The sequence below is a fragment of the Pyxicephalus adspersus genome, chromosome 3 (genome assembly GCF_032062135.1).
Source record: "Pyxicephalus adspersus chromosome 3, UCB_Pads_2.0, whole genome shotgun sequence".
NCBI classification, from domain to species: Eukaryota; Metazoa; Chordata; class Amphibia; order Anura; family Pyxicephalidae; genus Pyxicephalus; species Pyxicephalus adspersus.
Window position 1 is genome coordinate 36129615 of NC_092860.1, and position 27973 is coordinate 36157587.

Below are 27973 nucleotides of genomic sequence, written 5' to 3' on the forward strand. Positions count from 1 at the left end.
ATAAGATATTCACAATTAGCCGCCAGCTACCACACATCCTAGCCCATGGAACGCTACCAAGCAAGAGTCCCTAATGTGAAATTAATAGTTTTCTATGCCAATTTCAAGAAGAGGGAAGTGGAAAGGACTGCAAGACATCAAAGCAATGCAAGGAAAGGCAAGTGTTTCTTTAATAAAAGAAGCAATATTTTTTTAAATATATAAATTCTTGTAGTTGGTGGAACATTCCAAAACTGGTGGGTAATGAAAACTTAAAGGCTTAGTAAGCTTGCTTCTGCTCGTGTGTGAACAAGGCCTTTGTTTCGCTTAATAAACAATTCACTTTTCATAGGTTGTGGAAACTTGTCCACATAAAGGAAAAAAGTTTGTTGATTTATTAAAAGATCTTTAGGCAGTCAGTTTATGATTATAAATCGGACATCAAAAACAGTTTTGACCACTATACTATTAACAATATACAGTAGAACCCACTTTATCTGGAACTCAGATAACTGGAAAACTCAGATATCTTTCAGATGAGGTATCAGATTATCTGAGATCTGAGTTCCAGATAACCGGGTTCTATGGCAATCAGAAAAGTGGAGCAATCAGCAGAGGTGAGGAAAAGGAAACCCTGATGACACTTGAGCCGTCATTATACTGTATAGACACTAAGGGTAACAAGACTGCATTCATATGTTGTAAACAGGAACGTCCAGGGTGAAACCTAATAAAACTCCACAGATCAGCATTAGTTTTTGCACCTGATAAATGTCTGAATGGTTCAATATACACAAGGTTCATTCCAAGAATTTTTTTGCTTAGTCCCAAAAACAATTAGTCCCATAATTAAAATCACTAGACCATGACCACAGATCAGTACCATCACATCACAGACCATTTCTCTCCATCTGATCTTTTACCAGAATTCCTTCCTCTGGTCACAGTGGTTACTGTACATGCACACTTTGTTGAGGATAGTAAAAAGACAACATCAATAGATATACAGATCATATGTGCTGACCCAGCTAGATGGGAAGCTCCAAGCTGGGAATCTTTGAAGAAGTGTGTCCAGGTGAGGAGAATGCTGATTGGATCCAAAGAAATAATGAGATGCTGCTGCAATTGTGACCATGCCATCAGAATAATCATCTGAACCCTGAAATAGACAGATATGGATTGTGCATATTAAGGATTAAAAGAAAAACCAAAAACATATTGACTAGATTTATAAAAATGTAAGTGGTTGTTAGGGGTAAGTGCCAAAACAAATAAGGCAATACCATGTAAGTGTGAGCTAAACAAACACAAGATGGAGGGATCTCCTGCCCGATTCTGCATGTATAGTACCAGTGGACAACATGAGAAATAGCATGAGACATGGAACCTGCAAGGGAAGCGCAGTTTAACACCAATGATGAGACCCTATCACCTGACCATCAATGGGTTCCTTTTATTGAGCACTGATAAAACATTCTTCCCACTGACAGTAGTGCATTCGTTTTGTTCTCCTTACCTTTACTTCAATCCAGAATTTCCATACTGGAGCTTGTAAGCCATGAGAATAATGTACAGAGTAATCCCCACCATTGCTTGGTACTGGTATCCCGTCACCCAGAGACCAGCTAGACAACACAAATCGGTTATGTGGACGCACATATACAGTCATGTGACTTGGTCCTAAGTTGGAAAAAAATGATGCAAAAATAGTGTAGTTTTCCATATTGATGGGTTACTATTCTACTTCCACTACAGGGTTTCCATATAAAACAAATATAGTCAGTATGATAACTGCAGATATGCAGACCAATAAAGGAGGACAAGATGTTCATAAAGACTCTGTTGAAAGACATCCTATGCCTGGGAAATGGCACAATGAACAAACAATACTACTTTACAGATTTACCTCAAATGTTTGTTTAAATCAAACCAGATATGGTGTCAAAGAGTGGATGAAAGCAGAGATCAGATATGTCCCTAGAAAGCTTCACATCAAGAGTTCTAAAGAATCATTATTGTATGTTACATTTGTTGGCCTAAAGCTCAGGTAACTCAGCCAACTGTGCATTAATATAGGGCTTTGTTACAAATGTTATGTGAACAGAGAACGGGGAATTGTTTGATCTTGTATTGGCAGCTAACACCCTGTAGCTCATTTTTCTGTCATGGCAGGTTTACTTAATTCCCTTACATTTGTTACAAAAAAAAAACTGAAAACAGCAGCAGTAGTAAAGCAGCAAAATCACCTAAATAGCTGAAATCTTTGTGCCACCATTACCCACCATCGACCTCCATTTTAAAGACACTGCTGGGGAGTCAAAAGTTCACTAAATCCCAGCTTTTTGTCTCTAAACAAAAAAGTAACTTGCCCAAAATTCTATAAGTAAACAGTATACAGAGATTCATTTTATAATAAATGAAATACTATTTCATTGAGAAATATATGGAGAAATGTAATAACCTTTAACTTCAAAGTTCATTCTCATAGCACCCCATGGCATCTCTTCCTTTGATGAAAGTTTAAACTTCATTTTTTCAGAGACAGGAGGAGGGGGTGCAGGGACATACCAATTCTTCCTGTTTGAACGAGGTATAGTAAATCTTAGTAATAAAAAAATGTGCATAGCAGCATATATACAACAAATCAAAGGGTAGGCAAAGAGCAAAGGGGTAGCTATCGGTTTGATTGAGGTCTCCTTGTAGTTGTAGTTGTTCTGCACTGTGTCTCTGTGTGGACACGGCCAACCCGATAGAGAAAGGGCTTTGCTTCCTCATGTCAGAGCCTCCAGCAAGGAGAACAGTTTGTCATAATCAAATGTCATGAGACTGACAGTCAGAGACAGTTGCCTTACAACTGCTGACCAGTGTTTCTCAATATTATTTAACATGGAGGAACCCTTAAAATAACTTTCAGGTCCTCAAGGAACCCTGCTATAATTACTATATCCACAGCTCACAGTATATTGTTGCCATGTTCAGTAGGAAGAATGCCTCTTACATTGCTGGTTGTTGGGAAGAATATCACCCTTAAAGATAGCCAAAAAGATTGGTGTCATCTAAACTGACCTGAGAGGCACAAACTGCTCATTGCTCTAGGAACTCCTAGCAAATCCTGGTTGAGAAACACTGCTATAGTCATTCAGATATGAGGCTGCAAGCACAGGATTACATAGGCACTCTTACATACCAGGAAGTACATTGATTCTTTCTTTGCAGTTATTGAAAAAAATGTTTATGTTAATGTTTCCTATAACATACCAAATTTTGACTTGTGAGTTCAGGTTGACAAAAGATTTTACTACATTAGATTAGTCTGACCAAAATTTTACCAGCCGTAAAGGATCTGCACACTGTCTTTTTCAAAGGCTTTGCTTCCTCAATATTTAAGCAAACCATAGTAGAAGACAAAAACATTTTTCCTTTTGTTAATTGGTGGACACTATAAAAGATCATGAGACATTTTAAGGATTGGTGGTGGGTAGACTTAAGAATTAATACAATGAGAAGTGCACAGCCAACTTCAAAAAAACCTCATAAAAAATTATAGAAATGGAGAAAGACAACACAAACAGTTAAAAACCTGAGAGGAGAGCTGCCCAACTTAGATCCAGATGAAGATCATGTGGAGTAAAAAATATAAAAAATTCTTTACCAACTAGGCTTGAACCCTGGACAAAGCCATAACCACAAACAGGTTGAGAATGCAACCTCAAATGTTGGGAAGGGAGAAAACTAGACTAGCGTACCTTGGAGTGAGGTGCTTTAAGTAAACACAGCCAGAAGCACACCTTCCTAAGGAAAAGGTTATTCCAACACTGCAAGGCCCAGACAAAGGACCAGAGATTTTTAAAAAAATGCAGAAGCAGGGACCAATCAAGCAAAAGCATAACGTGAGTCAAACTATTCTAAATAGCCTAGCCAAAAAGGGGAGAAACACAGAGCACACATGATTGAAGTGGTTTAGAAGTTGAATAACTCTGTATATTAAATGTTAATTAAATTGTCATTTACTAAAACTTTGAGACAATTAAGTTGATAAATAGAAAAATCTATGCCATTATTTGGTCACCAACCTGAGGAAAACAAAATGGGGAAATCCACAGATTGGAGCATCCTCACACTGGGCTTTGATGGTGTCATTTAATTCAGGTATATGAGGAGTGATGTGAGATAATCCACTGTAATCATAGCCATTGACCAATATACCAGAATCTGTCTTTACCACCTCACCATTCAAATTGTGGAAAGTTCTTGTTGTATGCTTATTAGTAGAGAAAAAGAAAATGTAGGGATTATGTAAAATCAAGGTAGAAAATGTAAAGCATTAGGGGTTAGGGGAAAAATATATTTAGTGCATCTCTGAAATAAATTAACATTTCCCCATGTCCTAATTTTTTTAAACATGCTGCAAATACAGAAAATAACTGTTGATGAAATCCCTACCTTTCACTTGACATGACAACATAGCTCAGAATTTCTAAACATTGAGTTGTCAGCTCTGCCTACTCAAACCAAATGGATTACTAAGAACCCAGACCTCTCTTAACCCCATGTAACCAGACAGCATAGAAAATTATACACTAACAAAATATTTTGCAAAACCAACTAGTCTTTTTTAAACCTTTTTAAGCAGCTATAACAAAACTTTTTTATTTGTGTATTAAAAATAAGAGAATAGTATTAGGGTTTACATGCATTTCACGCAATAAAGACTGGTTGAAGGGGGTAACATTTGTAGGAGATAAGGGACAAAAGACGACAGATGAACAAAACCATGATAATGCATGATAGCGCAGAAGTGTGGTTATTTTTCAGTCAGCTGCATTTGCTGTCTTTCTCTATAAGCTTTTTGTATAGCAAAGGTTTTAGCACATATGCAATACAAGCACAAGAAGAAAAAAACTAAAATAATAAAACAAAGCAACCTACACCATGATTAGCTGACAAGTTTTACATTTATATACTGTATAATGTTTCCCACGCTGACAACAACATACTGTAAGATATATTGGTATTACCTGGAGAAAGATCCTCATTGGCTTGGGACTGTTCATATCACCGCTATATGGAAAGAACAGGCCACTACACACAAGGACGAATGTCACACCAGACACGAAGGCTAAACAAAGCATTAATTTTTTGGTGCTCCTAACAAGATAAATAAACTTGACCTAAAAACAAGGAAGAAATGTAGTATATCACAAATATGTATTTTATATTTTTGTATAATACAGTATATGTATTTTCACCAACTACATTCTGAATAGCACAAAATGGCCCTCGTTTAATAAAGCTCTCCAAGACTGGAGAGGAGGGATTATCATGGGAAAACCTGGGTGACACTTCCAAATGGATATACCAATAGTTGCAAAAAATAATCTAGAGAAATAGTAAAACTGAAATAGTGAAACTAAATAGACTTGCTTATCTACAGGAATTAACGGAATACATGATTGGAAGAAATCATTGCATTGTTAAAAAGGTCAAAAACCTTTGTTACAGTGATAGCAGGGTTTATGCTACTTGGACAATTACTAGAATATATACCAGGATTGTGAAGACACCAATATTTGTACTTACAAAGTAAGATAACAGAATAACTGTACAAACAACTATTAAGATAGCCATATTTTTGTCGGGTGGGGTTTCTGTATCAAGGCGTCCAAAGATAGGAGTAAACATCTCAAACACTATCCACACATAATAAATGGTGTGTATGTAAGGAAAAAATAATCCCAACAGGTATATTGCAATGTATTTATAGAAAGAACCTATGAGAAAAGACACAAATAAAACATTTACTGTGTATTTGGAAGTAGTAATCCCATCAGTACACCAGATGTTAGGCACAGGTCATTTTAACAGTGAAACATTTTGGGTGAAAATCACAATATGCAAATTAAAACAAAAATTATTTTAATGTAACACATTTATAAGGGTATATAACACTGTCCAGTTATTTCTCTATACATCCTCTGGGGCCTAAAGGTTTTCTGTATTACACACCCACTGGTGGATATTTTATAGGAATATATTGGGAATGCTATACAATGTATGGCAAGTGACAATAGAAAGTCAGCTAATAGGACAAGCAAGGACTGGGATAGCTATGCTTAGATTAAACTCTGTTCAAATACAAGAAATACAGAAATGTCTGCCTTAATTTGAAATATACTTTAGTTCAAATTCTAATATTACCTTAAGATGGGCATATAAATGCAGTCAGTGAAAGATGGCAGCGCCATTATGCAATTCTCATATATTGGCTTGCATTGTTCCCAGATTAGAGGCTTTTCATTATCAGGCAGCCAGTTGAAAAAGAATAATGTCAGAATGTAAAGTAGTCATTCTAAATGTATACTTGGGTCAGTTTAATTGCTACATTGTTATTATCAAGTATAACGTAAACAGACATACCTTGACATAAACATTCTTGCGGAAGAAACATCTTTGTGATTAATGGCAAAATCACCCACATGGCAAAGAAATAGGAAGAGCAAAAGCCTGTGGCAGTAAAAAAAAACATGAGTATGACCCATGAAGTTAGGGTTACATCAAAGAAGAGGTCCACAAGGTGCTGATTTTTGTTTTTTCTGCTCTGGAAAATTTAAGAAAAAATAGAGAGATGTCTCAATCGGGATTTTGATCTTAGAATAATTTCCAGCATTCTGAATATTCTGCAATTATTCAGGAAATTAACATGGGAGGGTGACCAGTCTAATACAACAGCAAACAAAATATATACTACAATTACTGCATTATGGCATTTTATCTAGTACAGGGATGTCAAAATCTGGCCCTCAAGGGCCTTTTTTTTGGCCCTTGACGGCCAGACATTATTCCTGTACACCCATCATGTGACACAAAGCCTAGGCAATGATCACATGGTGCCTGACTACCAGGGGCATTGTGTTTGTTTCAATCCATTAGAGACTGCATAGTGTAATATTTAGGCCCTGGTTTATTAAAGCTCTCCAAGGCTGGAGAGAATACACTTTCACCAGTGAAGCTGGGTGATACAACAAACCTGGGATGGATCTGGTCCAGGATTCAAAGCATTTGCTAGCAAATAGGAAATGACATTGAAGAAATCTATTCTAGGTTCGATGGATAACCCAGCCTCACTGGTGAAAACGTATTCTCTCCAGCCTTGGAGAGCTTTAATGAATCAGGCCCAATGTGTCAGACAAACTTGTGATGTGAGAGGATGAACAACACACAGCCTGCATACATAGATAGAAATTTGTCTTTTCAACCCTAAAGTGTGTGTAGAAGGGTTTGTTTTTGTTAGTTATGGATGAAGTAGTAAACTTCCTCAATTTATTCAATAAATTTCAAGTTTGGCCCCTGACTTGGTCTAAGTTTTTAATTTCGGCCCTCTGTGTATTTGAGATTGACACCCCTGATCTAGTAGGTACATCTACTAAATACTGCAATTGTAACACAAGCTGCCAGTTTTTTAACAGAGCAAGCCAATTGATTTTTCCAAATATTTATCGATCAGTCAGAAGCATTAAACACATTATTATTGTACATTACAAATAAAATGTACTTTGGACCAATTATTACAAACTGATTTTTTGCACCTTGATAGGTTGCAAAAGGATCAGCCATTTTGGGAAACCTTGATCAAAAGTACACGATTATTTACGGCACTTTCACTATATCTTTGTATTGAAGTCAAGTGCTAAATATCCGGCATGTGAAGGGACTTCACAGTGAAATTGAGTTTACTGCTTCCCCATAACTTAAGCTGTTTCAAACATCACTGTAATACTTTGGACCAAAGCTCTTACTAGCTACATATTACAGCTCAAATCAGTTTAGGTTAAGAAGTAGAAGGAAGGGAAGGGATAGCTGAAGTTTAAAAGTGGGTTTTAAATGCTCTTCATAGCTGCAGCCATCATACATTTATAACAAACTGAAGAAAATTATACTGAGGACACTTACATCAAAATAGAATTGCTTAGCCAGTGAATGAACCAATATGAGCATGGCAAGGGCAGCAGTTCCATAAAGAGCCACAGCCACATAGAAGTGTGTATACCAGGAGAGAGTGTGGCCACTCCAAATAACCAACATCGCCATGATGAGAACAATTACTAGAGCAAAGATCCAACTTATCACTGTGATGAACAGTCCAGCCATGAGGTCACAAACATATTGTGCTACACAGGAAAAAAAATAACGTGCATTTATTATTATTACACAGTATTTATATAGTGCCATCATATTACTCAGCGCTGTACAGTGGATAGTTGTGTCACTAACTGTCCCTCAAAGGAGCTCACAATCTAATGTCCCTATCATAGTCATATGTCAATTTTAAGGGGAAGCCAATTAAGCATGTTTTTGGGATGTGGGAGGAAACCAGAGTACACGGATGAAACTCACGCAGACACGGGGAGAACCTGCAAACTCCATGCAGATAATGTCCTGGGACCCAGCACTGCAAAGGCAAGAGTGCTACCTCTGAGCCACCGTGCTGCCCACCGTGCATAAATACACTTGCTTTTTCCATTACCTAGGACAATACACAGAGTGGCTGGAAACTAGGCATTGTGAAACAAATAAAATGATTTGATTTTAAATTATTTAGATTACTTAAAAAAAACAAACAAACAAACCCTGTAAATGGAGCAAACATATAAAACCTTAATTGATCTTTTTGAAGGTCTTAACCTGCCACAACTATTTCAGGACTGAGTTTTTAATAAAATACCTAATGTGAAAACACAAAACAACAATGCTATACATTTTTTAACCAAAGTAGATAAATAAAAAAAGCTTACCTTCAAGCTTGCATTTAATGCTCAGATAAAGAAGAGTAACTATGCCTATGATGTAATTTACATTGGTACCAATATAGGCCGAATAAGACAGCACAAATAAGCCCATCACATCAAAGAAAACTAGCTTCCCATGACGATATTCTGACGAATCAGCAAGAATCTGTGAGGATGCCAAGTATTTCAATACTCCCAATACATTGTCTCCTGGATGGAAAAACTGCACATTGTAATAAAGCACAAATAATACGTGCACAGGGTAGAAAATGTTAATTAATAAATAAATACTGATTAATAGAAATGATAAAATGAAAAAAAAAAACAGTATGACTGCTTGCATCAGTTTCTATTTATTTAAAATAAAAAATAAAAAACAATAGGATTGTGAGGGGCAATAGTTCTACTGCTTGTTCCATTTTCACTGTGATTACTAAGTCTAAAAAATGTTTGCTAGATAAGTAGATGTTGTGCACCAACCAAAATACATGGCTATTGAGGCCAATGAAATATGGCAAGGTTAATATTTTGAAGATAAATCTAAGAAGGTATGATGAGTTTAGCAATACTTTGCATTTTTTGGCCTTGTAATACAAGTATGATATCTAAAATAATTTTGTATATGAGAAGTATAACTCTTTCAGTTCTTAGGTATAAAACAACACACAAAAGGTTCCCTGTCACTTTTTAAACGAGTTTCAAAATGAAATGGAGAAGCCATATGTGAAAATACTTACACCCTATCTTGTAAAACCACCTTTAGCATCAAGAAATTGAAGTAATCATTATCATTAAGACCTAATCAGTCTCTTACATCATTTTAGAGGATTCTGGCCCACTCTTCCTTACAACATTGCAGTTTACTGAGGTTTGCATTATGGCCATCGTCTCCACTTTGGTCTTGCCTTTCCAAAGGACATTGTTCCAGAAATCTTGTGGTTTCTTTAGAATGCAACTTTTCAAACCTAAGCTGTGCTGCTTTATTTTCCTAAAAGGAAAAGGTTTTCCCCTAGCAAACTTTTCCAACACACCATACTTGTTCAGTCTTTTTCTAATTATATTGTCATGAACCTGAATATTTACCATACTAAATACAGCTGTGGAGTCTAAGATGTAGCTTTTGGGCTTTTTGCAATTTATCTGTGCCTGGTGTGGCATGGGATGAATTTCCCAGGATATCTGCTTCTGGGAAGATTGGCTTAAATGTTTCCCTCTTGTGAATAATATTTTTCACTGTAGAATGATTTACTTCAGCTTGTTTGGAAATGACTTTTCCTTCCCTGGCATTGTGTTATCACACACCTGAATGTTCCAGACTAGTGAAACGCCATAACTCCTGCTTTATGAAAGTGGTAACTCTTGCTTTTAATCAATTAAGCAAGACTTACCATCAATTAAGACTTACCATCTTAGTTTCTATGAAAGTGTAAAGAATGTATTTCATTTTTTACACACTGCTCTTTGCCTTTTGACTTAGTAATTTAAATAAATATTGATATTGTGCAATATGTCATGAGTTATCTGAGGTTAGATTTACCTAAGTTTAGAACCTGCTAAAAATATATATTTTTTATTATGTTCTGTTATGTAACACCTTAGAATAAAAAGAGGATAAACTTCTTTTTTGGAAGCAACTCAAAGCATTTAGGCAAGTAGACAATGTCAATATCTGAAGTTAACTGCTGAAGTTCAAACTGAGCATCAGAATGGGAAAGAAAGGCAATTGAAGGGACTTTGAATGTGGTATAGTTGTTGCACAGAAGGCTTGTTTCAGCATTTCAAAAACAGTTGATCTGCTGGGATTTTCATGCACAATCATCTCTAGTGTTTAAAAAAATTAGTCCAAAAAAAGGGAAAATATCTAATTAGCAGCAGCTCTCTGGATGCATATGGTTTGTTGAAGCCAGCGGTCGGAGAAGAATGGCTTGAGCTGATAGAAATGCAATACTAACTCAAACTAAAATAAAGAAAAAAAAAACAAATGACTATATGAGGGACAGCTAATAACATGACTATGGGCTTTGTAAAGCCCTGCCTAATATGCCCGTGCTATGTAAATTCATGATAATAATTTAATAGGATGGGCCACAGCAACAGTAGAATGGATTGGGTGCTCCTATTGTTCTCTAAGAACAGGCACCTGAGGTACCAATTTACATAGGTTTACCAAAATTGGACAAGAGAAGATTGGAAACACATTGTCTGGTCTGGTCCCAATTTCTTATGTGACATAAGAGTACCAGGGTCAGAATTTAGTCAACAACATGATGCAAAGATCTATCTTGCCTTTTGACAATGATTTAGGCTAATGGCGGTGGTGAAATGGGGCAGGGAATATTTTTTTTGGAAAACTAAGGGCCTCTTAGTACAAATCAAGCATTGTTTAATTGCCACAGCCTGCCTTACTATTGTTGCTGACCAAATCAATCCCTTTATCGGTACAATGTACCAATGTTTTCATCGCTACGTCCAGTAAGATAAAATAAAACATCTTAAATAATGTCAAATCATCTTAAAAGTGTTCGGTAAGTATATATAAATATACATCCTCTCATCTCTGGAAAAATAACACAAATACATCAAGTATATCTTGAAAAGATATACTATCAGTATTTGCATACACATGCATCAATTTTTAGATGCAACAGAACTAAATTGCATTTTATAGTTTTTGTCTGATGTTGAACAGGCTGTTGAAGTCAGTCAGTAGTTTGAAATAGGTGTTTTTCTTTTTAAACAAGTTTACTGGATAATAAAAGGATAGGATTACAAAAAATAAAAAAGTAATAACAATAAGTAGAGACAGATGCAGAAGATAACATAGAAGGTAAATTAGAAAAAATAAAGAATGGTATACAAAAACCAAATAGGTAGAACAATGGACATTGACCACAGGTAAATATCAGACAGTGAGTCTCCAAACAAAACAAATAATGGAGTTGAGTAAAGGTGTAGTGCACAACCTAATGATAACAAGATACAAACAAACCCATTGAAGGTAAAAGGAAATGGATAAGGGTGGGTAGGAATGGGAGAGTGGATGGTTTAAAGGAGAGTCAAGTAGAAATTCAGGCGATATGTGAATAGAAGATCGTAGGGCGACCAGGCTATGGAGAGTACAGACCATGGTCTTGGGTAGGGGCTTGGCAGGTATTGATCCATGGTGACCAAATTGATATAAACTTCTCCAAAGTATGAGAGTCCAGAAAAACATATTTTTAACCAACCCAGAGTGTTTTTTACCACTAGATATTCTGCTGTTTACAAGATTAAAAAGAATATTACCAACCTGCTCGTTGGATAGAATCTATGTGAATCCTGTCTGCTGTGTCATATTTCGTATGGTAGATGTAGCCATTTTCAATATATGCCAAGTCAATACCTAAATAAGAGCAGAAATAACTGTGATTAAAAAAAGGCAAACAAAGCAAAATAGCCTAGGACAGTTAAAATGGAAACATGAGTGCCCTACTTACTCATTTACATGTACAGGTATATACAGCTCATGTACACAGAGGCTAAATTTACACAGCACGGCTACAGACTGGCTAGCTGGCATTATTGTTATAAAGTTGTTGTATGGTCACTCCTTTGCCAACAACCACCTTAGAACTAAAAGAATTACCTAATTAAGGAGCAATTTAACTGAAAAGTGCCTAAAAAAAATTCACTTACCTTCAATCTCGCAGGGCAGTCCGATCCATCCAGAGGTGTCTTGCATTGGGTTCTGTGTCGTCCCAGCATCCGTCTCCGAACCGTTGCTCCGGGCGGCGCCATATTCTCCTTTTCTTCCTGGTTCTTCTTCCTACATCACCCGACCCAGGCGCGAAATTGGGTGATGGAAGAAAAACTTGCCAATCTAACTGCGCATGCGTGAGATCGGCCAATTTTTCTCTTTACACGAAAAGGCTCCTTCTGCGCATGCCTGAGATGCTTGGGCATGCGCAGAAGGAGCACCCAAGAGCCTCCAGGAATACGTGATGTAGGTATCCCGGGAAGCATTGTGCTCCAGTTCATTCATTGGGGGGCGGTGCTTATAAAAAGGGTGTTGCACTAAAAAAAACAAAAAAACAAACAACTTAAATTTTTACTTTTACTAACAAAAGGGTTGTCTACCCTTTTACGTAAAGTGAAATTTCTGAGTTTAGATACGTTTTATTATTCATATTTGATATTGTCCTCAAAAATAATTTCCTTACCACAGGAAGTAACAAGATCATTGCCTTCCTGGTAATATCAAAATAAATTTCCTGTACTTGCAAAAATATTTTTGGCCTGGAAAAAGAACAGCTACCACATCTAAGAACTGGAAAGCTTAGAAAAACATTAATAACTCTGTTGGTGTTTAGCCAGGCCCTTCATCGCCATGGTGATCAAGACAGAATGGGAGGAACTTTTTAAAAAAAAGGGTGTTGCAGTTAAAAAAAAAAGAATAATATTTTTACTTTATATAAAAGGGTTGTCTACTCTTTTATGTAAATAAAAAATTAGTTTAGGTCTGCTTCAAGGACAACAAGCTCAAGGTACTAAATAGGCCATCACTGGCAGAACTAAAAAAGTGTACATGAGCAAGGAGGCCTATGAGTTACACCAGTTCTGTGTGCAGGAATGGGACACAATTCCACCAGCTTATTGTAAGAAGCTTGTGGAAGGCTACACAAAACATGTGTCTCAATGTAAACAATTTAGAGGCAATGCTACCAAATAATAACTTGTATGAAAACATGGGACCCACTGGAATTGTGATACAGTCACTAAAAAGTGAAATAATCTGTCTGTGAACATTGTTGAAAGAAATTACTTTTGCCCTGCACAAAAGTAGATGTCCTACATGATATGTCAAATTTATAGTTTGTTATCTTTAATCTGTGGAGGTGTTATCAACTGAGTTTTAAAGAGTTATTCTAGGTGTACATAAACTTCTGACTTTTGGAAATTATAAACCAAACTATTAATTAAAAACAAACCTGGAATTTTGCCAAAATCTCTGTAAATGCGGAAGTCTGTGTCTGAAGGAATAATGCCACTCTGGAAAATCTCTTGAGCCACCACTGAAACAAAAGGATGGACAGCGGCCTTTACATAGGCTTGTACAAGCCATGGGTTTTCTGGGCCTGTTAAAAACAATTGTACATAAAAAACACAGTTACATTAAAAAAAACAGTTACTAGAAAAGAAATTTACATTCTAGTATTCAATTCATACTCAAATAAGAAAAATAAACTTTTAACATTTATAAAGCTTGTCTAAGAATTTGAACGTTTCACTACCAGATTTGTACCAGGGAAACACTGAAAGTATAACTTAGACTGTAAAGACACACTTTCAACCATTTATATCTGCAAAATTTTACTTTATAACCTTTTTATCCCGTGCTGAGAGGTGCTTTGTAGCCTATCATACAGTTGACATTCAAAAATCCGGCAATACTTACCTCCACACGCAGGCCAGCCTTCCTCTCGCAGCACCCGCGGACATCTGGCACAGTTCCAGGGAGCAGGCAGCAGGGATGTTCTAGCATGTATTTAGTGTAGTAAGCAAGACCTTCCAGCTGTTTCTGCCGAACAGCGCCATCAAAACATCAGTGGTCAAACAGTGTACTACAGTCCCTGTATTGAAAATGCGATCTGAAATTCATGCCAGAAAACTGAAGGAAACGGATTATCGAAGGTCGGATTATCGATTGTCAACTGTACATCACTTCCAAATAAAGGAAACAGGGAATTAGAATTGAACAATTCCTTAGTCACCAGGGTTACATCTTGTAGGGAACCTTAGAGAACACTTCACAAAATTTAAAAAGGACAAAAATGGTCACATACAAAGTCAGAAGTGCAAGAAGTGTACTACTGCAAACAGTGGATGAGGTCCAGAGGTTGGGGAGTGAATAGGGTGATATCCATCATATATATATACTTGTTACTGAAGACCTTCTATGCTTTGACCAACTACAACAGAAAACAAATACTCTATTAAATGGTTTACCAGTGATAGTAGGTCACTGCCAAACAGCCTTCAGGCAATCTCAAAAAAAAAAAAACTCAATCAACCTACAAATCGAGAAAGAACAGACAGTGAGTAGGAGTGTAAAGAGTCATTACCCATCTCTTTCACCCAGCACACCCATTTAACCCTGACACAGCAACCCCCGTTACCCAACATCCCATGTATCCTCGTTAACCAGACTGTACTTCTCCTGTTACTCTGACACTGTACGTCCTGTTACCCATCTCCTTAATGAAGCATACCCATATTCTTCCTGCTTTCTTGCCCACCACTTCAACCCTATGCACCCCATAACGCTTACAGGGCATCCTGTTACCTTACAACCCCCCCCCCCCCTTACCCAACTACCCCAAAATTCAACATGTTAACTTAGTTGTCTAAAGAGAACAGTAAACTTTAAGTTTTACCAGGCTCTTAGTTCACTATGTGCATGCCCTGCCCAATTCCTATTCCTTCAATACCTGGTCTCTCTAGGGGATGAAAACTAAGTAGTACCAACCTATTACATGTAGCCACATGAAAGAGGCTTGAAACTGAGGCATAGTATGCATATGCTGTAGAATAGTGTGCCTGGTATGGACTTACTTGCTGTGGGAGGCCAGTAGGGGTCCACTAGACTGCTGCATTCCCTGCTTCTGAGTAATAAGGCTCACCAGAGTACCCTCTGGTCCTTCAGCAGGACAATCTGACTCTTGGTACACCTAACCTATTCTTAAACATTTTAAATACCGTATTTTTCGCCGTATAAGACGCTCCGGAATATAAGACGCACCCAATTTTAAAGGAGGAAAATCTAGAAAAAAAGATTCTGAAAGATTATTCCCCCTCTGATCACTCATGTGCCATTCATACCGGTATTCCCCTTCTGATCACTCATGTGCCATTCGAATTCCCTTTCTGATCACTTTGTACCTTTCAAATTCCCTTTCTGATCACTCTGTCATTCAAACTGCCCTTCTGATCACTCTGTCATTCAAATTCCCCTTCTGATCACTCTGTGCTTTTTTTCTATTGTACGGCAGGTAGGACAGGGAACAGCAGGTGGCGCTGTGCCGGCTTCTTTCGCTTTGCTTTACAGACAAGAGAAAACACGATGCTGGCAGAGGAGAGAAGAGAGACACGCTGCAGCCAGAAACACACGCAGGATCGGGTATCGGGTGAGTATAATATTTTAATTATTTTTTTTTAACACATTTGTCGTATAGGACACACTAACTTTTCCCCCCCAGTTTTGGGGAAGAAAAAGTGCGTCTTATATGGCAAAAAATACGGTAAATGTTTACCATGAATCGCCAGATGCTCTGGAATAAAAAAAAAATCCCAGCAGGCTCACTTACAAAAGTTGTTCCAGTTTTACCCCGTATTTAATTGCTTTGAAGGTAGACTTGTGCAATGGCCAACTGGTTTATAAGATGTAATATATTAAAAAAGACAGCTATGTAACATTCATCTATTACAAACACTCAACCTACTCTATCAGCTTTACCACATTTGTTATGGTCCAACTTTCCTGCCCTCTTCATGCACTCTATTTACCCTTACCAAATGTAAACAAGGTCTGGGTTTACCAGAACCATTGTTTTTCCATGTCAGCATCCATTTAACACATCTGGTTGACTGATGCAGACACACCACCCATGCAATAAACCTCTCTAGAACAATCATTCTCAGATGCCTTTCTGCCAGGGCTCCTATGGTTCATGAAGAATTACTATCACCACCACAAAGGAGTACACTGGGAAACACATTTTTTGTTGAGTTAGATCTTACACTTGTTTTTTTACTCATTTTTGGGTGGTGAATCCAGAAATGACCCCAGTTTTTTGCTATCACATCCAGTTTTTATGATACAGGGTACCCTCCATTTTTGAATAAAAAAATTTACATACAATGAAAAAATAATTAAATAATAACTTGAATGTACTGTATAAATTTCTTTTGTTCATACAAGGGATTCATTGTTACTCTATGACATTTTTTTGCAGTAAAACATTTTAAAATAATCAGGTAAGCAGTTAAGGTAAAAATGTATGCTTATAGCTTTTTTTGGGAGTGTTCAGTGTTAGGACAATCCCGCCAGATGCTCCAATAATACACAGCCATCATATGCACATCCCATCTACCCTGATACCGTCCTTCCATGACCTTCAAATCTTGGTGGATTTGTTCACCTTGCTCATCACTGACTGCACCAAGGTTTTCCGGGAAGTTAGAAAGATGGCCATGCAGAAAATGCACCTTGATTCTCATATTGCAACCAAGCATTTTGTAGCTCTCCAAAAGATTCTGGACAATTTCTGTGTAATTATCAGCTTGTGTGTTTCCAAAAAAGTCCTTCACAATGGCTTTGAATGATAACCAAGCATTCTTTTCGACTTCTGACATTGTCCTCATGAAATGTTCATCCTTGATGAGCTGCCGAATCTGTGGACCATCAAACACACCGGCCTTCATTTTTTCAAATGACAGGCAAGATGTGTCAAAATGAGGTACATAAAACAGTCTCCTTCAGTTGGCAAAGCTTTAACGAACTGCTTCATCAGACCCAGTTTCATGTGCAGAGGCGGGAATATAATATTCTTTCTATCACCAAGTGGTTCATGTAGAATGTTTGGATCACTTGCTTTCAGGGCAGATCTTGGAGGCCAATTTCTTTCCTCCCAATGCCTCTCACGAGCTCTGCTGTCCCACATGCACAGATAACAGGGATACTTGGTGTATCCGTGTTGCTGACCAAGAAGGAAGCATACCATTTTAAGGTCAACACAGATGACCCAATTGTGTTGGTGATGTTGCAACAACTCAATGACTCTCTTTATGTCTGCATATTCTTCACAAAGACAAATTGAATGGCCAATTGGGACTGGCCAATTGGGACAAATATATTGCCATTGTGAAGGAGGACACACTTTAAGCTCCGCTTTGAGCTATCGATGAATAGTAGTCTTCAGTTCAGTTATAGATTGGAATTCCCAATTTCTCCATTAAACCAGGTATGTTATGGCAATACTCAAAGACACTGTCAGTTCTAAAGTACTGCAGGAATGCGATTTCTCTGGTTCGAAAGTACGATACCTTCCTTCCTTTCTCAAGTAAGTTTTTCTCACACAGTCTTGATGCTAACAGTTCTGAAGCCTTCTTGGATAGTACCGAATCACGTGCCAAATGACTCAACTCAAGCTGATCAAATCCCTTACAAACAGAGTCCACTTCGATTTCAAACACTTCATCATTGTTGTCACCTAGTTCATCACCATAATCATGTTCTTCAAGAGAGGGTAGTGTAACCAAAACCGGCACTGGGATTTCATCTGAATGAGCCACTTTTTCTTGTTATATCCTGAAGTTTTCAATATACAAAATTAACAGTTACTGAAATGATCTCCTGGCTCTCGCCAAACCATAGGTATACCAAATGGCATCTTATCACGTGTTCCCTTTGTCCACATCTATAAACCTTCGACACACTGTTTGCACACCTTATGAGGAGCCCAAAACTTATCTTGATCACCAAGTTTAACTTTGATATATGCCAAATAGGCTTGCTCTACAAATGTGCTAATGTTCGCCCTTTGACTGGGAATGGTGAAACTGCCATAGATAAATAAAATGAATCAGGGTTGTTTAGGCACTTACCACGAGAATCAGCAGAGCCAGACATGATTTGCAAGAAAGGAAATACGTGTGTAAGTAGAAAAATAAATTTTGCTTATTCACTATTCACTATTCACAGAAAACTAACTGCACTTTCAAAATCAGCATACATACTTTAGTGTAAAGAAGCTTAAAAATCGACAAAAAATGTGATCAAAATTGTTCCCCAGTGTTATTATCCCCACCTATCCAGATATGGTACTATAAGCCATTCTTTGAGAATTCTACTTACCATTTATTGCTACAACCCTTCCTATGCTCCCATGATTCCCATTACCCAGCTTTTGCCCCTGATTTACAAACCTCAATTTAAACCTCAGGATAATGTGTTTTTCCTGAATTGTTGCTATTATATATCTCACTTGGGTGGTATAAATTGTATTAAGTAAATACAGATAAGGAAAAACTATTTGTGTGTGTCTTCATGTCACATTGCAAAGTAACATAATGTGAAATATTTAAAGTGGGTGGTTCATTTTTATATGCAATGTAAGTTCAACTGTGCTCTATCTCAGTATACCATTTTTCTTGCACAGGTTAACATGTAAAGTAACTCACCCCACCTTAGTTTTAAAATATCTGGATGACACTTAAAGTGTAACTGCTAAGCCTTCTGACTTTCTTTCATAGTATATCTTTTTATATGAAGTAAACATTTTATATTGATGGATACATACCTGTCTGAAATACCAGCTCTTTTCCCCCCACACCAGCAGCCTCCAAATTAATGAAAGCACGAACAAGCTTGGCCCATGGGTGTTGAGTAATAAAACCGTGACTACCCTGAGAAGAAACAAAATACACATTTTTGACATTCATTAATATGATGAAGCAAATGTACTGTATGTTTTACATAAGTGTAGGTATGCAGTGGTGCCTTCTCAACTTTTTGGGGAGTAAGAAAAAATACTCTGATACTCAATTTGCAGTCTCCATTATCAAGTCCAAACATTCCTATGTTTGGAGGAAGCTAGTATTTTCATAATAAATTGACCTTGGTTTGTAGACTACAAATATACCTTAGTACTGACACTAAAACTGTTCTAGCTATATTATCTAGTACAGCCAAGGCAAAAAGTTTTAGCAGTGACACAAATGTTGTTATGCAAAATGTGAGGAAAAATTATTCTATTATTCTGAATGAATTATAAGGGCAGACTGATTGCTATAAAACAGGGGGCAGATGTGCTTAAAATCACTGTCCTCTTATGTTAAGAACTGTTACCTCCAAAGAAACATGTGCAACCATCATCCATTTTGGATCAAAATATCCTCACATGCAGGTAAATTGCTCCTGAGACTATTGCACCTGAAAGAACCATTTACCAGATCATCGAGAACTTCAAGGGGACAGGTTCAGTTACAGTGAAGAAGACATTAGGACATCCAAAGTGTCCAGCAAGCACTAGGACCATGTCCTCCTGGGGAGTCATCTACATAATCATAGTGATACCAGTTCAAAGTTTGCCCAATATTGGCAGCAGGTTGGTGTGAGTGCATCTAAATGTACAGTGAGGTGGTATAGAGATTGGAAAGAAGAAGGCTGGTGCAAAGTTACTGTACTTAAATCCTCATAAGATGTTTGGAACATCTGGAAAATCAATTATCTGGGGAGGAAAAGGCGAACACTGCCATAAGTCCCGTGTTGTGCCAAGAGACAATCCATGTGTGGGGTTGCTTTTTTTTCCTTTTTCCAAGAGAGTAAGCTCGCTCACATATCTGTCTGAAAACACTGCCATAGATAAAGAATGGTATTAAAATGTCCTTCAAGAGCAACTTCACCCAACAACCCAGACACCACTTGGTGATGATCTGTGTAACTTCCAATAAGATGGTGTACCATGACATAGGAAAAAAGAGATAACAAAGTGCCTCAGAGATCATAACAATGTAATTTTGGACCCATGGTCAAGCAACTGTCCAGATCCAAAGCTATTGACAATCTGTGGTCTATTCTCAAAAAGTGGGTGGACCAAGCCCACAAACTGTGATCGACTCCAAGGGTTAATATGGGAGCACCACCACAATACTGACTCTTTGCATAAATTGGATGTACATATTTGCCATTAGAATCCTTTCAAACTTCTGAAATGTTTATAATTATATAAAGAACAACAAAAAATTAATTATCAGTAAACCATTGAAACATGTAACATGAAACAACATTTGTGTCACTGCCAAAAAGTTTGTCAAGAAGTGTACAAATTCACATAATTCAGAGCTCAAGAAAGCCACAACATATTTACCTGCCAGTTTATAAAGTAATGTGACATTTCATCTACTTACATTCCTATATAAAATATTTATTGTATTTGCAGGTATTAAAATACCTGCATACTGGCCAGTTAAAATTTGTATCTGTTTTTTCCTCTGACAGCATTGGCCTCAGACCAATGATGTGAATAAGTCTGATTACTAGGTACCTAATGTCAATGAGTGGTATACATTGGAGGACTTGATAGATACCTGTAAGTTTTCTTCCTCTGCACCATTGAACAGAAATATAATTGCATGTTTCAAAGAGACTGATGTACTTGACAACGATCCTAAGATTTCAAGTAGAACAGCACAACTAACAGCATCATCACTGGCACCTGCAGAAAGCCAGTATGCAGTAGTTAATATGTTAATCATTATGTTTAAAGATTTTAAAAATATAGTAAATTATTTTCTTATAGGTCATTTAGTTTTTTGTATTTGGATACCTGTTTATCCTGCAAGGGAGACTTTCCTAAACTTCATGTCTTACTACTTAGGAAAACTCTCCAAAGATAACAAAATGTTTAAACATAATACCAAAGAGTTATTCCCTGAACAGGTGTCCCCATTGGAGGATAGTTTTAAAAAATAGAACTTGACATACATTGTTATTTTTTTCTTTAATTACTATACTGTTTATTTTGCTCAATTGATTGTTAACCTATTATTCTGCAATAAAGAATTTATCAGTAGACACAGGTCTATTACAGTCACAAGTTCTGTGTGGGCAAAAGTAGCCCATACATTTAACCATCTGTGAATTCTGTACAACCTGCCTCCAAAAAACAGTATCACTTTTACTATATCGACACCACATGGTGAAGTTTGACAACTGTAACTTTGTTCTATCTGTCAATATTATTTATCTACTAAAGATTAGAGGTAACTAAAGGTGCGTACACACTTCCAATTTTTATCGTTCACAATGAACGACGAACGATCGATTGGGCAAAAATCGTTCGTAAAAAAAGTAACCAACGACGCCGACGAACGAGGAAAGTCGTTGGAAACGAACGACCGGACCGGCGGATGGGATTGGACGACGATCGTTGAACATCGTTCGTGTGTACGATCGTTCGTTGATCGTCTATGGGCTGAGCATGCGTAATGAACGAACGTTCGTTCACTTTCCTGTCATGCACATAGTTCCTCTATCGCTCAAACGATCGTATCTATTGTGTGTACAATATCTACGAACGATCGTGTCGTTATCTCTATGTGCAGGATCGGTGCTATACGATCGTTCGTAGATATCGTGCAGGATCGTTCGTCGTTGGTTTTCCAACGATAATAATTGGAAGTGTGTACGTAGCTTTAGACTGAGTTCAAAATGCCATTGAGTCTATAGGAAAGATTACAGTTCCTGGTCAAACAAGCCAATCATCTCCTTACCTGGTGTATTGACCACAGAGTCAAAGTGGCAGTTTGCAAGGACAGCATGCTGTGCTCCCCGTGCTGGTTCCAACTTTACAGCTATGTTAGTAATGTGATCATAGTAAGTGAAACCCCCAGCGAAGCTAAATGATCCTGTAGGTCTTTGTACTTCTACTGTTATGTTGTGGACTTCATTTCTCTTCTTTTGAATGTCTCTGATCCTGTCCAGTATGTAGTTGACGGCTAGTATTTCATTTGCAGGGCTTCCCACTGTTCTGGAATCAATTGCTGCAATCTGCTTCAGATATGTCCTACAGCAAAAAACATGACAATAATACTGTAGATTTTACCACAAGATCCTAACAGTTTGAGAACTGCTGAATCTGTGAAAAGGTAACTAGATAATTGTTGATTTGGATACAGAATGTAACAGCAAGCATTGTCATGGTAAATACTATGTATGTTCCTCTTGAACTGTCCTCATTATCACACCAAAACTTAAAAAGAACACAAAAGGGTATAAAACTGTTCCATCAACATCAAATCCAACTTTATATAACACAAGTATATAAACACAAGTAACAAAGGGTAGGGTACAGGGAAAGGGATAGTCCTTACCAATGCTAGGGGTTTTCATGAGGTTTTTTATGAGGAGCGATAATCTAACCAAGGATTCCAGGTAGGTTCAGATAGATTAGGAATGTCCTTGGGAAGGCTGGTCAGTTGAGTTTTGCTGTCAACCCTAAAGAGGTAATATTGGGAGACTTCCAAGCTTGAGCGAGAGCTATTCTAGCTGCCAATAGGATGTAACAAAACAGGTTTTTGGATGTTTTGGGCAGAATGATAATATTGCTGCTTATTTCTGCACACTCGGGTTGGAGCCAAAAAAAATATAAAAAACAATTGAAATGAAATGGAACATCTCTGACCACAGTCCTTGTACAAGAGGGAATGATCACCAAATGTATTCCACATTTGGGGTTTGAAGGATGGGGATGGAAAAGCCAAGTCCAAAACAGAGATTTGACTTAGTAGCCTCTGATGATTTACAGGTGTATGATGAGGGGATGTCTGAGAAATTTTCCCTGAGGGATTTTTGAGCGAATAAAACGAACATAATGGATAGTAAGGGAAGTATTTTGAATAAGGTAGAAGCCCTTTTGTAACTATCATTGACCTAGGATAAATTCAGAGTTGCCCAAAAACGGAGAATAAGTTGAGAAGGTATTAGCGGTTTTCTTTATTCTATCCCACACTGACAAAGCATATTGTAGTGAAGGATATAATATCCTAGGGTGTAGACGAGCTGGTGACTACATGACTGCCTCGGTCACAATGATCGGGCATGTTGATTTCATCTTCTAAACTCCAAGCTTTCGTTTTAAAAGCAAAGAATAGTGCACTGCTTCACTCACCATTTCATTTCAAAATGCTTCTACCCAGGGAGGATTTACTTCAATTAACCAAGGTGGGTATTTGGAGCCTGAAAGATATGCAGATGCCTGTCTACCTCCCCATTACATATCATACTGTTCTCTGAACCACATAATAAGTAATAATTCGTTTTAAAAGTAAATTTGGTGCTTTTCAGAATATAGGAAGTGATGTTGCAGCAATATCAACCCCAGTGGTCTTCCTTCGCCGAGTCTTTTCAGTCTTTCTCCTGAGCATTCTATGTGCTACATGCATTCAGGCACAGACCAAAATGTCTACCAGGTGTCAACATGTGAAAACATAAATGATCTATAAAAAGTGGTCACAATCTTTGCAAATCAAAGTTACTGGTATCTAATTGCTACTAGGTATTCAATTATTGGGGTCAATCAGCTATAACCCATCTCTATAAGCACCTTCCCCTCTTAAACCCAACCAATTCATATAAGAAATGTTTATTGATTCCACTATTATTAACATGGCTAAATGTCTAGGGTCATGTTCTATTCTATCCTGGACCTCTACAGGTTATGCTAACATAGAGCTATGGACAAAGATGAGGTATTTAAGTATATTAAATTTCATTTTTCCCTAAATAGCAGGATGATGAAAAACAAACTACAAACTTTGAAATGACAGATAATAACTATTGCAACTTTTTCAGCATGTCAAGTTCCAACTTTTATACATGTAGGGCAACGATCATCCCCTTTTAAAGTAAATATGCTGATAAAAAAGGCAACATGTACCAATCACATGTATTCAATGTATCTCTGTGTTATATATCAGTAGGCCAATTTGCATTTAAATATTTTCAATATAAATCCTCACGGCCCTAAATAACTAGACTACTTGTGTGCCTTTTTGTAATGTATTCCTAAACAAATATGAATGAATATGAATAAATAATGAAACATATGTATCCTATAGAGTAAATATACTGATGGTTGAGAACATGTGTTGCAGAATGGTGAACAACCAGACATCCACATACTGTGATGCTTTGTAAATTATTACACACATATTATACTCTTTCATCAGAAGACGCCTTAATCATTTACAGTGGTGCTTGTATTTTTTTTGTATTTTTATATTTCAATATTTCTTTATTGATGGACCAAATAGGAGGATTTAACATAATAATCAACATAAGCATATTCAAAATACTCTTACATAATAGTGTAATAAAATTTTACAGTTATAATAAAAGAAAAGAAAAAAAATTAGTTAATAATGAAATAATGAGTGGATAACAATGAAATGAAATGAACAATAAAAAGTGTGAAAGGTCCATACGTATTTTGTGTTTTTTTTTTCCTATTGAAAACATCATATAATTTTTAAACAAATCCTAAAAGTAAATGAAGAAAACCCAGTTAAATGAAACATAAATTATTATATTTGGTCATGTATTTATTTATGGAAAAAAAATCCAATAACATGAATAATTTAAGATTATCCTATAATTTGAAGAAATCAGAGTCTGATGTTGCCATTCAATGGGGTGACAATTTTACTTAAAGAATGAGGATCTAGCAAAGCCTGATCATACATACAATACATTTGTGGGCATGCATCATGGCTCTAAAAAATGAGAAGTCTGAGGACCTGAAAGAAACAGTTGTTGATATCCATAAAGCTGGCAAAGGATATAGGACTATCTCTAAAGAGCTTGGACTCCACCAATCAACAGCCTGACTGTGTACAAATGGAGGAAATTCAAGATTGTTGGTACAACCCAGAAGTGAATCAACCATCAAAGAAATCTCCTATGGCAAGGTGTGTAATAGTCCACGAGATTACAAGGGGAAACCTTAGTAACTTGAAAGTTACATTGGTATATGTTGATGTTTATGAGTCCACCATAAATGTGTGGTGGACTGATGAAGCCAAAATTAACTTTGTGGCTTAAATGAGGACCATTACATCCAGAGGAAGAAAAACACTGCATTCCAACATATGAACCTTATCCCATCTGTGAAACATGGTGGTGGGAGTGTTCTGGCTTGGGCCAGTTGTGCTGCATCTTGGCCTGGATGGCTATCATTGACGGAACAATGAATTCTGAACTATACCAGAGAATGCTAAAGGAAAATGTCAAGACATCGGTCTGTAAACTGAATCTCAAGAGCTTGCAGCAACACAGCTGTCCTAAACACTCAAATCAGTCTAACAAAGAATGGTTAAAGAAGAATAGAGCAAATGTTCTGGAATGGCCTAGTCAAAGTCCTGACCTTAATTCAATTTAAATGTTGTGGAAAGACCTCAATTGAGCTTTGAATTTGAAAAAAAATCCATATCTGGATGGAGGGATGAGCCAAATTTCCTGTAATTTGATGTAAATAATTCATCAATAGTTAATACAAACATTGAGTTACAGGTATTGTTGCACAAGAAGGTCACACCTGGGAGTACAATTCACTTTCTTTTGCCAGTAATGTTATTTGATTACTTCTTTTCAATGAATACATGACCAAATACATTTTTTGGATCATTTGTTTAACTAGGTTTTCTTTATCTAATTGTTTGACATTCAGATGATGTTTTAGGTCACAGTTATACAAAATTATGGAAAATTGTAAAGTGTTCACAAACTTTTAAGCACCACTGTACTGTATTGTTGTGAACTATGCTTTATGTTTTGGTATACACAAAGCAGCCGCTGTTATCAAGTTATGTGATATATTGTGTTTAACCACTTACCAGTCATCTATGTTGTTTCCTGTCTTGTTATCGCTGTTATGCTAAATGAAGGTGACAACTGTCAGCTTGTTTTAAGATCCTCAGCCTTCTACTCCTCAAACACTATTCTGTGGTGTGAACATTTAATTTTTCAACCCATAGATATCTATGGCAAGGCCTACCATTCAGTATATTGCTGTAACATCGAGGAAGAAGGAGACTGAATGCCAAAACATGGATTACATGTGTACAGAAAAGTTAATTTTCATTGGGGGATGTGGGGATCTGACATCCCTGGAAGTTTCCCAGCCAGCGTAGCTCTACATGAAAACAAAGATATATCATTGGTAGTAGGGATTACCTGTACTTGTGTCAAAGGATGTGAACTCATACATTGGGCCCGATTTGTTGAAGTTCTCAAAGACTGAAGAAGATAGACAATCATGGGCAAACCTGAGTTATCCAGCAAACTTTGACAGGCTCTAATCAAGGATTAAAAACATTTGTAAAATAATTTTATGAAATCCATTCTAGGATTGCTGGATCACCCACGTTCTCCCATGATAGACTATTTTCTGTACACATGCTTTAAAAGATCGTGCCCAGTGTGTACTTATACCCCCCTAACACTAACCTAACCCAATGCACCATACTCTTCCACAGTTGTCTACTCACCTATATCTGCAAACCTGCATTTGTTCATATTCCCTGGCCGCAAGTCTCTTCTACTGTCCACACTCGCCCAGTACTCTCCTATAGACTTCCATTGGACTTGTCCTCCTCTTTAGGAAATAGCCCAGAGAAGTGAATATGCCTGTACTAGGCAGGTAGGGGCAGGACAAAGTGGGACATAGATGGGCAAAAACTATTTACCAATGTATTGGATTGAACCTGGATTGGGTCAGGCTACAAATGAATGAACATGTCACCCAGTACTTAAAATGATTAAAAAATAACTGAAATGTGAAATCATGGAAAGTTAGGGACAGGAAATGTTTAGAAAAGTGAAAGTCTTGCATGCAGGGAAGTTATGTGTGATATAGGATCAGATTTATTTCCATATTGATGACTTCCTATCTCATATAATCTGGGTATTGGAAGGCCTCACATGGAGGAAACACTCCTCAGAGAGGGGATGATGACAGGACAATGGGGAGAAGCCTGCACTCCTTGTTGGGCAGGTTTGTTCAGACTGGGTGTATTTAAAAATATATGTACACCTATAAAGTGTCACAGTTTTGTTTCTGCATACCTTCCTTGGTAATAAATGTGATTTTCCCAGCACTGAGTCCTAATAATGTGTAGTCACTGGCAATGTAATAATGGATAGAGGTAGGATAAAAATTCCCTGCAATGAAGGGAGCCCAGGTGTCATATACAGGAAATGATAATATGGACTGTGCTATAAGCAGTGCTCTGTGCACCCCTCCCATACACTCCCGGGGCCCCCTCACCTGGCATTGCTGGCATTGAAGTCACTGAGCCGGGCACCCGGTGTCAGGAGTTGTTGCAGTGATAGGTGCACCAGTCCTCTTATCCCGAGCACATACAGGACGAGCAGAGCAGGCATTCCCGCTTCTAGTCTTCCTGCCATTGCCGCTGTTCTCCTTCCACCTATTACCATGACCGAGCTCTGACCAACCCAAGACCTGCCTGCCACTAAAAGCCTACGCAAGCTGCGAGTGCAATGCCAGCCAATCATACAGCGCCTGTCACTGATCTGGCCAATGGGCAAGCAGTTTGGAGCCGATAACAGAAACATAGTCAATTTGCCAATTCAGCCCAATTTGGCACGTGAC

The 27973-nt window shown here is 37.4% G+C and overlaps 1 protein-coding gene across 4 annotated transcripts; it reads right to left on the reverse strand.

Moving 5' to 3' along the window:
• Positions 1 to 148: 148 nt before the first annotated feature.
• On the reverse strand, positions 149 to 27836 carry LOC140326035 (endoplasmic reticulum metallopeptidase 1-like). 4 transcript variants are annotated; one of them, XM_072404227.1, is made up of 15 exons: positions 27629 to 27836; positions 22077 to 22369; positions 20892 to 21019; positions 19103 to 19208; positions 13733 to 13879; positions 12055 to 12147; positions 8772 to 8975; positions 7930 to 8147; positions 6397 to 6577; positions 5560 to 5750; positions 4998 to 5150; positions 4053 to 4240; positions 2441 to 2556; positions 1496 to 1659; positions 149 to 1138 (listed from the first exon to the last, which is right to left on the reverse strand). In XM_072404227.1, the coding sequence occupies exons 1-15, from the start codon at positions 27796 to 27798 to the stop codon at positions 974 to 976; spliced, it is 2517 nt and encodes an 838-aa protein (XP_072260328.1). In that variant the 5' UTR covers positions 27799 to 27836; the 3' UTR covers positions 149 to 973. The 4 variants fall into 4 exon arrangements, 3 of the variants coding, with proteins under 3 accessions (XP_072260328.1, XP_072260329.1, XP_072260331.1); XM_072404228.1 differs by lacking the exon at positions 7930 to 8147 and having other exon boundaries at positions 6397 to 6483; XR_011919770.1 differs by lacking the exon at positions 2441 to 2556 and having other exon boundaries at positions 1001 to 1138.
• Between the last annotated feature and the right edge of the window lie 137 nt (positions 27837 to 27973).

What these genes read in the sequence shown, in the direction of transcription:
- LOC140326035 (XM_072404227.1), bottom strand. Translation starts at nt 27,798, where the DNA reads ATGGTAATAGGTGGAAGGAGAACAGCGGCAATGGCAGGAAGACTAGAA. An exon ending in AGATTCTATCCAACGAGCAG is followed by an intron (nt 8,976 to 12,054) that starts GTTGGTAATATT and finishes TTTTCCATCCAG; the next exon opens with GAGACAATGTATTGGGAGTA. An exon ending in AATGAACTTTGAAGTTAAAG is followed by an intron (nt 1,660 to 2,440) that starts GTTATTACATTT and finishes TTTCCAACTTAG; the next exon opens with GACCAAGTCACATGACTGTA.